Source organism: Artemia sp. Qi Xiang Cuo, chromosome 8, assembly GCF_049724085.1.
Source record: "Artemia sp. Qi Xiang Cuo chromosome 8, ASM4972408v1, whole genome shotgun sequence".
Lineage (NCBI taxonomy): Eukaryota > Metazoa > Arthropoda > Branchiopoda > Anostraca > Artemiidae > Artemia > Artemia sp. Qi Xiang Cuo.
In genome coordinates, this window is record NC_142801.1 from 52,747,891 (window position 1) to 52,764,101 (window position 16,211).

At 36.6% G+C, this 16,211-nt stretch overlaps 1 protein-coding gene across 1 annotated transcript in view; it reads left to right on the forward strand.

Annotated features, from left to right (window-relative positions):
- The window catches only part of Nmt (N-myristoyl transferase), a 59,783-nt gene that overhangs the window by 26,492 nt on the left and 17,080 nt on the right, over positions 1 to 16,211 (forward strand). The window contains exons 4-6 of the mRNA XM_089093581.1: positions 10,863 to 10,987; positions 13,269 to 13,360; positions 15,823 to 15,939. Coding sequence (XP_088949707.1) covers positions 10,863 to 10,987; positions 13,269 to 13,360; positions 15,823 to 15,939 — 334 coding nt within the window. The remainder of the gene's footprint in view (positions 1 to 10,862; positions 10,988 to 13,268; positions 13,361 to 15,822; positions 15,940 to 16,211) is intronic.

Here is a 16,211-nt window from a genome sequence, read left to right on the forward strand (position 1 = left end):
TTGGTCTCAATCATGGGCATTTTTTGTCGTCGTAGAAACTTCGAAAAGGGCTCATTCGATTGGAAATTGGAGTGGCTAGTGCCCTTTTTAATAGTCGAAAGTTATTGGAGTGCAACTAGGCTCCCCCCCCCCCCCCCCCCCACGCCCATCATTCCCCCAAACACATCCAATCAAAATTTTGAGATAGCCATTTTGTTCAGCATATTTGATTTCCAGACAGAAAATATGTTTATGAGGAGAACACTCCCCCACAACCCTCAGGGCAATGGGTTTCAGTTATGCCCTGGGGGCATATAAGGTTTTTATAGAAGGTGTTGTCGTAGAAACTTCAAAACAGGCTCATTCGATTGGAAATTCAAAAGTCTAGTACCCGTTTTAATAGTCGAAAGTAATTGGAGGGTAACTAGCCCCCCCCCCAACGCCCATCTTTGAATTTTTAATAGTCGAAAGTGATTGGAGGGCAACTAGCCCCACCCCCCACGCCCTTTATTCCCCCAAACACATCCAATCAAGATTTTGAGATAGCCATTTCGTTCAGCGTAGTGTATTTCCAGATAGAAAATATTTTTTGAGGACGATACTCCCCCACATCCCTCAGGGCAAGGGTTTTAAGTTTTGCCCTGGGGGTATACAAGGTTTTTAAAGAAGGCGTTGCCGTAGAAACTTCGATAAAAGCTCATTCGACTGGATATTCAAAGGGCTAGTGCCCTTTTTAATAGTCGAAAGTGATTGGAGGGCAACTAGCCCCTCCCCCACACCCATCCATCCCCCAAACACATCCAATACAAATTTTGAGATAGGCATTTTGTTCAGGTTAGTTGATTTCCAGATAAAAAACATATTTTTGAGGAGGACACTCCCCCACAACCCTCAGGGCAAGGATTATGTTATGCCCTGGGGGCATATAAGGTTTTTATTGAAATCTTTGTCGTAGAAACTTGAAAAGGGGCTCATTCGATTTGAAATTCAAAGGACTAGTACCCTTTTCAATAGTCAAAAGTGATTTGAGGGCAACTAACCCCCCTCTCATACCCATCTTTTCCCAAAACACATCCAATCAAAATTTTTAAATAGCCATTTTATTCAACGTTGTGGAAAGTTTTGGAAATTAAGTCTTTAAGGATGATAACCCCTCCCCCCCCCCATAGCCTTCTGAGAAGGAGTCTTAAGTTATCCCCTGGGGGCATATAAAGTTTTTATCGAGAGTGATGTCATAGAAACTTCAAAAGGGCTCATTCAGTTGGAAATTGAAAGTGATAGTGCCTTTTTTAATACTTGAAAGTGATTGGATAGCGACTAACGCCCCTCTCACGCCCACCATTTTCCCAAACACATCGAATTAAAACTTTTAGATATCCATTTTGTTCAACGTAGTTGAAAGTTCTTGAAATTTTGTCCTTTATGATGATAACCCCCTCAGAGCCCTCAGCTCAAGGGTTGTTAGTTATGCCCTGGGGGCATATACAGTTTTTATTGAAAGCGTTGTCGTAGAAACTTCAAAAGGGCTCATTCAATTGGAAATTGAAACGGATAGTGCCTTTTGTAATAGCGGAAAGTAATTGGATAACGACTGATTCCCCTCGAACGCCAACCATTTCCCAAAACACTTCCTATCCACAGTTTGAGATATTCATTTTGTTCAATGTAGTTGAATGTTCCGTAGAGTAAGGCTTTTAGCATGGTAATCCCCTCAGAGCCCTCAGTTGAAGGGTTGTAAGTAATACCCTGGGAGTATATGAGGTTTATATAGAAAGTTGTTGCATATGATTTACAGAATATATTTTAGTCTTCCTCAAATCCAATTTTTATATGTTTAAAAACTAAATGTTGCCTTAAGATTAAATCGAAATGCACTGTTTTAATGCCAATTCCCAATAAGGAATCTCAGCAGTATCCAAAAAACGACTGAGGGTATTATGTTCAAACCTTTGGGGCTACTTCTACTCTTAAAATTTAACCTAATCAACATAGCTTAGGTGCATCCAAGCTATCAAAGAAAGTAAGCAGATTTTTTTTGCGAATGGTGTCAAGTTTTCCATTTCAGGTAAGCTAGTGGAGGTATGAAACTAAATTGAACAGTATTGTTTGTATCCAGATTTTTAAAAGGGTGTATGTTGTTAAATATTGCTGAAAATTTTTCTCCAGTCTACAAAAAGCAGGACGATCTATATAGTCTAAAAAAACGAAAAGATTTTATGTAGTATTTAATATTTCCTTTAAAAGACTATATCAATATAAAACAAATAAAAATTATTTAAAAAACCTTTTGCACAAAATAAGTTTTTAAAAGAAAAGTAAAGAACTCCATTAAACCAAAAATGAGCAAAAATAAAATCAAATCATCTACCAAGCGTGAAACTACCACAAATCATCATCGATAAATAAACGAAACCTAAAACAAACAGAAATTACAATAAATAACCAAGTCAAACTCGAAAAGAGCAGAAGCTAACATAAGTTGAGCGCAAAACCCCTATGCCTTCTCAAGGCCTGAACAACATTTGCACTTTACTGAAAAAAATTCAAATGAATGTGCATTGTCAGTTTAATATAGATATACTGAAATTTAGTAATCAAAATGTTAATATTATTTGATTTATTAAAGTTATAAAAGTAAAAAAATCTTTTTTCAGCCTTGGGAAGGCATAGGGGTTTTGCGCCCAACTTATGTTAATTTCTGCTCGTTTTGAGTTTTGACTCGGTTAATTATTGTAATTTCTGTTCGTTTTGGGTTTCATTTATTTATTAATGCTGATTTGTGGTAGTTTACGCTTGGTAGATTATTTGATTCTAGTTTTGGTCATTTTTAGTTTAATGGAGTTCTTTACTTTTCCTTGATAAACTTGTTTTGTGGAAAAAGTTTTTTGATTAATTTTAACAAAGGACGACAGTTTTGCTATCATTTGCTATGTAGCTGATTTTTAGCTCTGTACACGTACCGAATAACATTTGTATGTACTTTGTACTTTGATGGACTTTGTCTTAAGGAGCACAAGAAAGGCAATGGGAGACCACGGAATCAAATGGGGAGGAAAAAGTCTCCTGGACTTAGATTATGCTGATGATTTAAGCATCCTGTGTGAGCAAAATGAATGAACTTTTAGAAGTTTTGGGAGTTCAGGGTGTTAGAATGGGTTTGAAAATTAATGTTAAGAAGACTAAGTCACTAAGACAAGGAATAAGTGAAGATGAAAAGGTGTCGTTGGGTAACGAAAAGATTGATCAGGTGGGCAGCTTCACGTACCTTGGTAGTATGATTAGTAAAGATGGTGGAAGCATTGAAGATGTTAAAAGTAGAATAGCCAAGGCTCAGGGTGTTTTTTCACAGTTAAAAAAAAGTTTGGAAGAATAGGAAGATAAGTCTGCAAACCAACATTTGAATATTTGAACTTAAAATGACGACAGATGTTAAATATGACTCTGAAGTAGAAGTACTCCGAAAAGCGGATGAATAATTGTTTGATATTTTCTAGAAAAAGTGCCTATGGATTGTTCTGGGTACCTAGTCGACTGATCGTATTTCAAACAGTAGGTTGTACGAAAAATGTGGTTCAATACCGCTTTTTAGGGCTATAATAATAATAATAATATATTGAAAACCCGTCGTATACAAAAAATGTACAATGACAGAGTATACAAAAATGCGACAAGAGGAAACAAAAAGAAAACATACTAAAAATAACATCAAAAGCAACAAATTCTTTAATATTATACAAAATAATATGAAAAGTGAAAACAGAAAGATAGAGTGCAAAAAAATACCAACAGAAACGAAGAAATCGTCGAAAAGAGCAGCAAGGACAACAACTTTTGAAAGGAGAAAAAAAAGGAAAACAGGAGGGAAAATTAAACAAGGCAATATTACTCACTCGTGCTTTAGAATTGCTGGTTTTGTTTTTTGTCGGCTAATAAGTGTCTCGACAGCTAGGTTTGGGTCCGCTAGATTATAGCGGCAAATCAGAAAACTATGTTTTGTCCAAGGTGGCAATTTTAGTAGGTACTAGGCAAAACGGAAAAATAAAGAGTAGATTTTAAACTTTTCACGGTTTACCAATAATTTCAAGAAAGGAGTCACATATAATATATGTGGCAGAGCGGTAGCGTTGTAAATACTTGCCAGAAGTGGATGGTTAAATCTCAGAGTGGATTTAACTAACGATCAAAGTAAAGGAGCTGGAAATTCATCATTCAAGCAGTGAGAGCAGGAGGGAGTGGGTATGTTTTGACGAGGAGTTTGTTAGTAACCCCATACACGCTGTTGTATCAACTGGTTTTACTGAGCAATCACCTAGTGTGACATTAGTAGGAGGGTCATTCTTCCAATTGTAAAGCAAGACTTCCAACTTTTGGGAGTTAAATCTCAGACCGACTTTCTCGTAATTGGACTGCAGACATAAGAATATTTCTGAAAGGCGGTTAAGCGTCCGGCTGAGATTCAGCGTGTCATCAGTATATCATACTAGGGAGATGTCAATGGAACTGAGAATGTAGGATGAAGGACAGTTGTCTTGAGGCTTTATAATGTAGTTGTTGAAGAAATTGGGGGATAAAACTGCACCCTGACGGGCACCTTTACGGACTGGTATCAAAGCTGACCGTGGGGCTGGTGGAAGTCCTTGATCGGGAGGGAGCTTGAGTCGCACGCGAAGGCGAGAGTAAAGATCACGGAAAGCCTGATTGATATTTGAGTTCGCTCCTCTTCTAGCTGAGTTTAGCAACATAAGCACGTGAATCAAAGAATCAAACACTCTCTGCAGGCCTAAGCCACTGATTGCTAGGCTTTTTCCTGATTTGTTTGAATCCAGGAGTGCATTTGCAACGACATGGAGCGCTTCAGCACAACCAATACCGCGTTGGAAACCGAATTGTCTTGGTGGACTGCAATATAGTTTCTCAAACTCATCTACGAATAAAAAATCAAATAACTTGCTAAGAGAAGTAGCAATCGTGATTGGATGGAAAGAGGAGCATTGCATGGTAATTTTCCCTATTTTTGGAACTGGCGTAAGATCTCCAATTGATAAAGTGGTTGAGACAATACCCTGAATGAGGATAATCTGCATCAGGAGAGTGACGTGACTAACGTGAGCGGGCCCACAACTTTTTAGATGGTGTGCGCTGATCCCGTTGATTCCGAAAGATTGTTTAGGCTTTAGGCAAGAGATGACATTGCATACAGCTCCCTCTGCTACAACATAATCACCCTGGGTACAACTATCTAAGAAGTCGTCCAACTCAGCTTCATATCTTTTGTTGAGGGCTGGGTCAGGAGGCAAAAATTCTGACCCATAGTACGCGTACCATTCAGAATCAGGGATAGCAGATGCGGACAAAGACTCATCGCTTTTAGAGGACAGAAAACGCCAAAGGAGAGAAGAATTAATTTTGGCCCTTGTAGATTCGATATCAATCATCTTTTTTTTGTGAGCTTTTAGCTCCTTCACGAATTTTCTTTTTGTGAGCAGGCGGATTGAATTGACTACCCCTGAACGGGGTCGTCCACAAGAAATCTTAAAGTTGAAGCCAAAATTTAGACTTAGAATAGGTATTCACTAAATCTGGATTTTCAGACCAGCCACGAAGGGTAGGATGACGGGGTCTACTTAGAGGGACGGCAGCTTTTTCAGCACAGCGAAGGGCATGGCCAATTTCTGCGCAATAAATATCGACTGGTAGTTGTGTTTCCTCCTTTGAAAGAGCAGTTAATCTAGAAAGAAGATGGAAAGGGACACGGATCTTACGAAGGATTCTGGCGGCTTCTTCTTAAAATAAAACAGGGTTAATTTTACGCCAATCACGGCGAGACCTAGGAGGTGCTTTCGAAGTTGTTTGCGGTTGAGTATCTGAGCTTTGACAAGGAATCTCAGCTGAGGAATGTATTGGTAAGTAATGAGATAGCTGAACATCAAGCACAACCTTGACAGGCAAAATCCTGAGATTTGGGGACGCAACGACGTGATCGAGATCTGATGTAGACATTGAGGTGTGTACGTGTGTAAAATTTAAATCTTTGCACTTGAGATCAAACTGGTCTCCAAAAATACTAAGCAACAACGTATAACGTAAACACCTAGATAAGAGCGGTTCATTCAATTGCAATTGAAGTCACCAACTAACATGCATTGAAGGCTTAAGGATCTAATACGGTTAATACATTGGCCGAGTTTATCACTAAAATAAGTAAAACCATGCTCCGAACGCTCATCATGGTAATTTGTAGGCAAATATACATTAATAAAAACACAGCCCTCAACACGAATTGCTAGAATATTATCATTGACTTCAAATACACTAGATCTTTGAGTCGAACGAACGAAAGTGGCCATACCACCGGAGGGTCGCCCTTTTCCACTTAGCTGCTTCTCTGAAACTGAATAAACCGATACTGAACTATTAAAACTAAGAATACTTTTACTGTGGCTTGTGACGAAATGTTCTTGTAAACAGACAACTTCATTTTGCTCAAATACTACATCTAAGATCAGAATTTTATTCGCTAACGAGCCATTAATGTTCCACGATAAACACATAACTACAGAAGCTTCAGATGTCATTTCGTTTGTGGATTACTGTTTGAGGGACATTTTACACTGTAAGACGCGTGACTGCTGATTTTGCATTCAACGCAGAATGTCGGCTGTATGCATGGTTCATCTCTCGTAGAACGATGTTCATTTGAGGCACATCTAGAGCAGAAAGGTTCAGCCGTACACTGGGAAGCGATGTGACCGATTTTGTGACAGTTATAGCATCGTCTTGGCAGCAAGAACTTAAACGGATCAGCAGGTAGACGCTCGTAGCTGATAATCACCGAAACACTCAGAAATTGTTGAAGCTCACTGATAGTGTCAAATACGCTTTGAAAGAACGGGATTTTCCGCATTGTTCAGTCTTCGTACTATTCGGGATTATATTTTTTAGTTATTCACAGTTTATATCCTCAGGGACATTTCGAAGCACAGCTATGTGCAGGGGTTCTCGAACAGCAATTTTGAGATCGGGCTTGGAAGATTTCGCTTTCTCAACGATTTTTGCTGCTGCAGCTTTTGACCTGACCACAAGCTTCCATTCGTTTGCAGATTTGGGAAGTTCGCTAATGCCATTTGCATTTTCACTGAAACTGTCTATGAAAGCTTTCCCGTCATTTGGGCCATTGAGTTCCTTGGGGGGATTTTTCAAGACAACAGAATAGGAAGGATCTTTGGGCTTGGACGTTTCAGGTGCACTACGACTGCTTGCGAAAATACTGACGGCTGGAGCGGACTGGGTAGCTAAAAAACTATCAAGCTTCCGAGAGTTCATTTACTTTGGCAGTAACTGTTGCATTCACCGCATCACCGATGACCAGAACCGAGCAGGGGTTAAAGATGACAAATTTTGGCATGCTGACATTATTTTTCGCAGCTGCTACTAGAAGTTTGCACATTTCAATGATATTGTCTTCATCTTTAGAGTAGGTCACAAGACGATTCGTAATATTCACCTCAGTATGAAGGATTCGCTTTGTCTTTATAACATCTTTATGTGTATAGAAAGCAACCCACGCTTTTATGATACAGTCCAATTTTATTCCGTCTGTAAGTGCTCTCGTAACACAATTCAGTGACGGATTCAAAATAATTTTTTCACTTTCAGCCATCGTAATCAAATCCAATCAAAACCAAGCGTAATCAAATCTCAATGTAAAGTCGCAAAACAAAGACACCCGCAAGGGGGGCTTTTTTAAGGTCCCCCACTTTCCAATAAACGCCTTCTAATTATCCAAATGAAACAGTACAAATAGTTCAATCACACAGCCTGACAGTCAATATAACCCAAAACCGGTTTTTTTCAACAGATAATCCTCTCAGAAAGTAAGAGGTGTTAACTGCATGAATGCTCGACCTTGAAGGGTTGAGGTGGCTAGGGCACGTTATGTGGATGAAGGATGACAGATTGCCGAAGATTTCCTTTTTGGCTAGCCATCTAGGGCTAAACGGAAAGCAGGTCGTCCTTGTCTGGGGTGGGAGGACGTTATAAAGAAAGATTTCAAGGAAATGGGAACTTCCTGGGAGGGTGCAAAAAAGGAGGTTTTGAATATATTGGGATTGAGGAGAAGCGTGCGTTGCTGTATTGGCTTCAGGCGGCTTGGTGCTGCGGTGAGTTGTTAGTAGTAGTAGTAGTAAGTATATAAGTATCTTGCCATTTCAGTTCAAGTTACAGCTGTCGACTTGTCACTATATCGCATGTTTCACCAGGAACATGAACATCAAGTTGAGGTTTCCGAGAGCCATAAAAATCAGAAATCTTCCATATTACCTCTAATGATAGAATAGGTTCAGTTAACATCTTTTTACAAACCCGCACTATCTTCGTCCTTATTAGGGGTGGACTCACAGAACTGAGTCGAAGCTCAGGTCATATAGGCACTTTTTTTTTTTTTTTTTTTTTTTTTTTTTTTTTTTTTATGTACTCCACTTCTTTTTTATAGTGGGTAATAAATAAATTATTACTATTATTATTATCTCCACGCCCCCTAAAAATATAAAACGAATAGCCTCTGTGGTGCCCCCTTGGGTGTGGCATTTGGAGATTGGGCTTGCCTGTCTCTTTCCCCTTCTGCAGATGACCCTTCATTGGTAGTGTTTGGGTGTCCACCAATAATTTCCCCCTTCCCAAGAGCACCACCCACTAGTTTCAGACTACCTGGGACAGGCAACACTTGCCCTTTGAAATAGAGGAAAAGTCACCCACCACTTGCCCGCTAACAGTGATGATTGGTACTTGATCCTCAGAACTGGTAGTTGCAAGAAAATTTTTTCTCCCACCCTGGGCAGCTTCTCAAGGAATCTTTTTTTGTGCCATGGTCGACGTATCATATTTCCACGGAGATTGACTCCTGAGCATGATTTTGGAAGCCTTTATTATCTTAAGTCTGTCCAATCTCGGCAGCGGAGTCTACCAAATACCCTGCCCCTTAGTCAGAAACTGGGCAGGACGGCCAGTGGCTAGGTGGTGACTGAAACTTTAGCCTTAGGACCGTGCTGCACTATTCTCAGAGTCACCTCGGGAAGGTTTTCACTATTCCCCCTTTCTTGTTCGACCTGCACTAGCAAAACCATCACCTCTAATGCAACCAGCGTACTAAAGGACAGAGAACTGGGACTTGATCACACCTTTCATAAATATTACACTATATAGAACTATTTTGGCTGTCCTAAAAAGAATGTGAATAAAAATACTAATTAGAATTTACTTTCCGCGGGCTAACAGATAGTGTTCGTGATTTTCTAGAACTTGCAAATTTTCCTCAGTTAAGAAATGACAGTAGGTGACTTTTTTGTTTTAAGTTTGATATTGTGCTTTTATGTTTGTTTGGAGCTGGAAAAGCCATTTTAAATTCAAAATTGCATTTGAAGTTTTTTGTTTGTTTTTTTCTAACCAAATTAATATATTCTTGCGAGCTGTTATTAACGAATTAATGGCAAAAAAGAAAATTCTTTTCAACAAAGAGTAGTGTGGGAACAGGCCTAATATCACCCATTCTATTTAATAGTTTTCCTCCTGCTTCGAAGCAAGATTCTGAAAAAAAAAAAATATTAATTCAAAGACATAGTAGGCTAATCCAAATGTGTAAAAGTTTAGGCTATCATACGTTTTACCTTATTTTTAATCTTAAAAATATTGACTTATCGATGTATTACTTTGTAGAAAAGTCGTTTGGAATTCACGAAAATGTAGGGAGAAGGATTATTTTATTTATTTATTTTTTTATCAAGCAATTCCCATGCAAAATCATGCTGGACATCTCAATATTTTTCTATTAGATCAAAAGACGTTATTTAGAAGTCTTAATTAGCAAAAATTGATATTTTCCTGAATTAGCATAAATGTAATTATTTTTCGGCTCTTTGGTGCAAGTAATGGTCTTCAAATGCCTTTTTTATTTCTTTCTTATTTATCTTTTGTTGTATTTTTTTGCATTAACAGGCTTTCATAAATATACTGTTTGTTGACGTGATTTTCAACTAGTTTGTTTTGAGCAAGGCCCCATTTTTATTTTTTTAAAAGTGTCGCTTAATACCGGCTTTTTGATAGGCTACAATGTATGGTTTTAACCCCAAAAAGTAAGGTAAAATTCAGCATTAAACTTTGAGTAGATGTGTATTGGATAGTATTAAGGCTGAAATTTTACCATTTGTTATCATAAGTTATATCAGATGTAATTTTGAGTTTTATCAGAAAGCTTAAATTCGCTCTAACAGTTCCAAACCATAAGTTTTATTGTTACTTAAGTTAGTTAATTAACAGTTTATATTATTTAACAGTTTATAATTAACAGTTATTTATATTTCTTGAAAGGTAAACCACTAATCAATAAAAATATGTGTCGCAACTTTGAATTTTGGGTTTTGGCAGCTCTTCAAAGGTTCAATAAATTAGATAGATGGCTCTGAGTAGATTTTCATTATATATATTTTGTATTATAATTCATTATCATTGGATTAGAGTTTGTGTGTAAAAATTTGAGTCAATTGGATGACTGGAGTGTAAGCTGAAGTTGGAGTAGGACTTGCTCCTGATCAAAAGTAATAAAACCGAAGCAGCAAAGCAATAAATATATTTAGTTTAAATCAACAAGAATAGAAGCTATTTTGCATATAAATGGGGAAAGGAAAATTACCTCTAGCAAAGTTCGTATTATGTTGTCTGTACAGAAAGTATATGATGAATTGATAAGGTGTATGTAATTGAGTCGCGACTTCTTAAAACTTATAATATGAATTTTAGTTCATAATCACGGCAATAAAAACTGATCAAATAAGGGTGATAATAACAGTTGATTTACTCATTTTGGGATTTATAATCACCATCTATTTCAGACGAGGAAATTGATTCCTATGGTCCTATAGAGCCAGACAAACCTATTTCAGAAGTTCGAGCGGAGCCATATTCATTACCCGACGGATTTTCATGGGATACTTTAAGCCTGGATGATCCAAAAACGGTATTTGTTTCCCTTAGTTGCAATAAATTAAAATTGAATATGGTTCGTGACACTCAATTTACAACAGTAATTATCTGCGGTGAATTGTCTGGTATGAAGCATAGTCAATTTGGTAGATATTTGCTAATATTGGATTTGAAAATGAGCAGTTCACTCGCCAAATTGGTTTGCTCTATAAAACAAACTAAAAAAGAAAAATGCATACTGCTGTTTTATTGTATTGTAGACAGATGGTTTGTGAACTACGGTACGATCATATACGTATTAATATAAGCATAATAGACTACAGACAGCATTTGTTTGGTGATCTCCTTGCGATTTTCTCCTAAGGTGGTGGAAGCTGGTAAAACCAGTTATTTACTTCTTGTTTTCTATTGCCTGACTGATTGCTACCACTCTTTTTCAATGCCTGGTGGCTGTTTATCTGCTTATGTATTGCAATACTTTTGCTATATTATCTTCATAGGGTTGTAAGGAAAGGAAGGTTACGATGACAAGGTCACGTTTAACGAATGAAGGATGACAAATTAGCAAAATTGGGCTTTTAACCCATCCTTCCGGGGCTAAAGGAACAGTGAATCGAATGGGATGGGTAGAGGTCATAAAAAAAGATTTAAAGAAATTAGAGCTTCATGGGAGGGAGTAAAGGATGAAGCTATGAACAGATTGAATGGAGGAGGAGCATGCATGGCTGTCTTGGCCTTAGGTGGCTTGCTGCTGCAATGTATCGTTAGTTGCGTTAGTATCCAGGTACAGTAATAATTCTGTAAATATGTTACATTTCTGGTTTCCATAAACATTCGGGTAGGTTAATTACGTATTCTCTGGTAAAGCCACTGGTCAGGTACATGATTGGAAAGGAAGGTACAAAAGGATTTGTTCCTTCCTAAGAACTTAGCATAGCACCATATTAATAAAGCAGGGTATAACATTATGTACCGAATGAGAGGGATGGTAAGGATCCAAATCCTTGTCTAGTGATGCTGCTCATAAGAGCCTGACATCATCAGTGACTATTAAATAAGTGTCAGCTCCCGCTGTAAATGTTATCCCTGGAGACTACTAAAATCTAGGATCTATATTGCAACAAAAAAGAAAAGATGCTTAGCAAGTTTCTCAAATAAAGTTGACTGGACCAAGTGGAGCTGTTCGAATTTTTGGCAGATCTACACTCAGTCAAAAGTAAGTCTTGGAGCTCATTTGAAAGAGTTAGTGATCTCCGTTTCATAGATTTTAAGATCCCACTGGTTTGAAAGACTTCAAAATAACGATTAAAACAATGATTTTTACAGCTAACGATACACAAAATTTGAAGCGAATGCTGAATATTTTGACCCTCTTTTCAGCCTTTCTCAGTAGTCAAGATGAATAACAAGAATAGAAGAAGATCAAACAATTTTCTTTTGTGGTTGTTGGTGTATATACTTCTGAGCTTTAAGCCTAGATATTGCGCTTAACTTCATGTGAGTAACAGATTTGGTGAACCCCTCTGATTATTGAGCAGCCAAATTTTTTGGCTTTTAGTTTTGGTTGTTTTGTTTAGATTGAGAAGCTTTTAATTTCTCTTTTGTATGTTTGGGAGTTTTTATGTAAGATTATGAATTAACCACAGTTAGGTGTATAACAATCACTTGCCTCTGTAATCTCGGCTTTACTGTGATTGGCTGAAATTCAGATGGATTTGTGGCTCCTACAACTACTATTCTAACTTTTTTGGCTGCACAAGCCGTAGAGCTTTTTGGCAAATGTTTCTTTTTTTTTTTTTTTTTTTTTTTGGGTTTTTGTTTTAATAAATTCTCTCTGAACAAATCATTCACAGAGTTAATATTATCTAATCTCGGTTGTGATGGGCTCACTTATCCGTTTTATGTGAAAAGAATCATTAACAAATCTTGGATAGTGAATAAGATGTAAATAATGTGTAGTTGTAGCCAAATAAGAGATAAATCGGTATTTATATGATTGAATTTCTATAAAAGTAGTTGCAGCTTCAAATATAGAGCAGAATTTGCCACTTTATTGCTGTTTGTGTATACTTCTATATTTATCTGTATAGTTGTCTGTATACTTCTATATTGCTGTCTTTATACTTCCCACCCTAGAAACTACCCATGCTATTGGGACGATTTGGTGAAATTTAGTAATTTTGTTAAATACCACAGATACAATTCTGAGGGAAGGGGTCAATTTAATTGTTGTCTTGGAGGGCTAGGTAAAAAATATGTATTGACAAATATATTTTCATCTGTCCAGATAATTAAATAATGTTCTTCATTTTTAGCTTCAAGAAGTTTATCTTCTCCTCAATGAAAATTATGTTGAAGATGGCGACAATATGTTTAGATTTGATTATTCTCCAGAATTTCTCCTTTGGTAAGAATCTTTTTTATTATTATTTTTGAATTGTTTTAGTTCAAATGAGATTCCCACAAATACTGCTTGATCCATATTTCTTTGTAACTTAAGATCACATTATCGACTTGAATAACTTGCCTTGATGATCTTCAGTACAATACCATATTCACACACAGTGAAAGCTGGATATGTCACCACCCATGATTTATCGCCGAAATTGGTAATTTTTTAATGCCTCGTTTTTTTCTTATTTACAAAATTTGGTGATTTTAAGGAAAGTAGTAGGCATCTTGGCCGCATGTTGCTGAGTAATTTGAAAATAACAAAGCAAGAATTAGCATCATTCAGCCTACGTTTCAGGCGTTTGTACAGTCTAATTCTTCCTAACAATTTTCTGTTTGTCCGTCGAAACTGAGTTGTTAACTGGAAAAAATTGATTAAACGCATTTCATGGGAACGTAATGATAGGCCGCAAAATTTGAAGATGAAACCTTAAAAACTAGACCAAGATCCGTTTCAAACTCCAAAACTACCATATAGATTACGAAACTAGTATAAAGCACAAAAGAGGTCCACACTTATTTCTCCAATGAAGAAATTTGCAAGTTTGACTTTTATTCTTTGAATTTCCTGGCACCCAAAATCTAACAGTTTTCTCCTATGAAGTTAGAATTATTTGAGGATTTCACTTACAGTTTTAGTTAAACTTATGTTTATCTGTTTTTTGTTAGGGCCATTGAAACAGGCATTTCACCTTTTTTTTTTCATTTAGCCTAATACTAAAAATGTTGTATTTCTCTTGCAATATTCTTTTCTGGTTATATAGAACCTGCTCTTGGTACTCTCGGAAGGAGTGAAATTCCCATTCTCTTTTTGGGTATACCTCTCTCTCTACTAATAACCCTAAATGAATAGCAGCAATGGCACAAGTAACTTAAATTTATAGTGCCTTCTAGTCGGGAATTATTTCGAAAAGAAGTTAGTGACATTGGGTATGAGATTTTGGATACGACTATGGTATTTCTATTTGGAAAATGAATTTTTCTGGTGAACTCATCCTTTTGCATTCAAGCTCAAATTCTTAAAAGGAAGGTTTAAAATTTTTTTTGCCAGTCTTCTGCCAGTTTTCTGCATATTACATATCTTTTGTTTGGCCTGTATTCGAACATGTGTTTCCTCTTTGGGATTATAGCCTAACTGAAGGAAATAAGGGAAAATCAAAGAAATTCACAAGACAGCTCTTGAGATTGTTTTTAAAGCATTTTATTGGCGTATGCTCATTTTTTTTAAGACAGTAGGTTAGTTCACCTTAACTGACAAACGAGGGGGCCTTTGCGTCAGCTTCGATCGAAAGGTTTTAATCAATTTTTGAACCCAAGAACTATTTCCTTTAGTGGTGTCAATTAACGAAAATTTGGGGGAGGGGATAAACTTTATTTTTCTATATCTACGGGGAGGGGTCAGTTTTTTTCGTTTTTCTTTAGCTTGTTCAATGAAAATATAAAAGAAGTATTTTTTAATGGAAATACCCCTAGAAAGGTATTTTTCAAAATCTAAGGGGAGGCACAGGCCCCTTGCCTCACCCCTCTCCTCAATTGACGCCATTGATTTCATCCCTACCACAGGCCCATCAGGAGTCCCTCCCGATGGAAAAAGGCTAGAAATCTCCTAAAATCACATAAATTTACTGGAAAACAGAAAGTTATAATAAGAGATCCGTACTATTATTTGTTTCAAATATTAATGGTTAACTCATTGCTTTTAATCCTAACTGCTCTGTTATTTATTTTTTAATTTTTGTATTTATTTTTTACTGACTTTAATTTATACGATATTCAGAAGAATCCTTTCTTTTTTCGAAATAAGTTATGTTCTCTTCTCTCTCACACAAATAGTCAATAATACAAGTATAAAACTGAATAATATTAATGTTGTTTCCACAATCGATATTTTTGAGCATTAACTGTTGCACTTTCTTAGTTAGTGCGGCGAATTTCTACCTATGTTATTATTTTATTTACTCTTAATTCATTCAATAAAGAGTTTTAAAGTGTATCAATTGTTACTTCAACTTTCTTTTGACTTCTAAAACCAGATAGAATGCCTTAGTTGGGGTGATTGCAATTAAGTTAGTTTGATTTATTCCTATTTGATTTTTTTTTTTCAATTTTATTTTTTTTTTCAATTTTATTTCAATTTTAATTTTACTTGATTCCTACCAGCTCAAATTATAAAATTTTGAAAATTAAACTAATTAATTAATTAAAATAATGACATATACGTTAATTTTATTTTGACTTTCTTTTGCCTTACATTTAGCCATAATAATCAAATCAAAAATTGTGTTGCATTTTGTTTTCTAGGGGGGGGGGGAGCAAGGGGTGCACACTTCATCTTTTTTCTGCTGTTTCTTTTCTTGGGTAACAATTCTGCGAACGATATATAAGTTAACTAATAATATGTTTATTTTTTGTATTTAGGGCTTTGAAGCCGCCTGGATGGCGAAGAGATTGGCATGTTGGAGTTCGGGGAACCAAAAATGGAAAGCTTTTAGGATTCATTTCTGCCGTTCCAGCTACAATTCGTATATATGACCAGTAAGCTGTTTTTACATAATGGTATTTCGGAGTGTTTTTTGTTGGGGGGGGGGGGGATTTAACTTCCGCGATCGTTTTTGTGTAATTTTTAGGGGAGGGTGTGATTTGTGGGTGTTCAAAAAAAAAAAAAAAACTTCAAAAGTTATTACGCGGAAATTGTGGGCCCTAGAAACATTATTATTACAGGTTTTAAATTCAAAGTATGTGTATTGGACCTCTCTCTCTCTCTCTCCCCCTCTATTTCTCTCTCTCTCTCTCTCTCTCACTTCCTC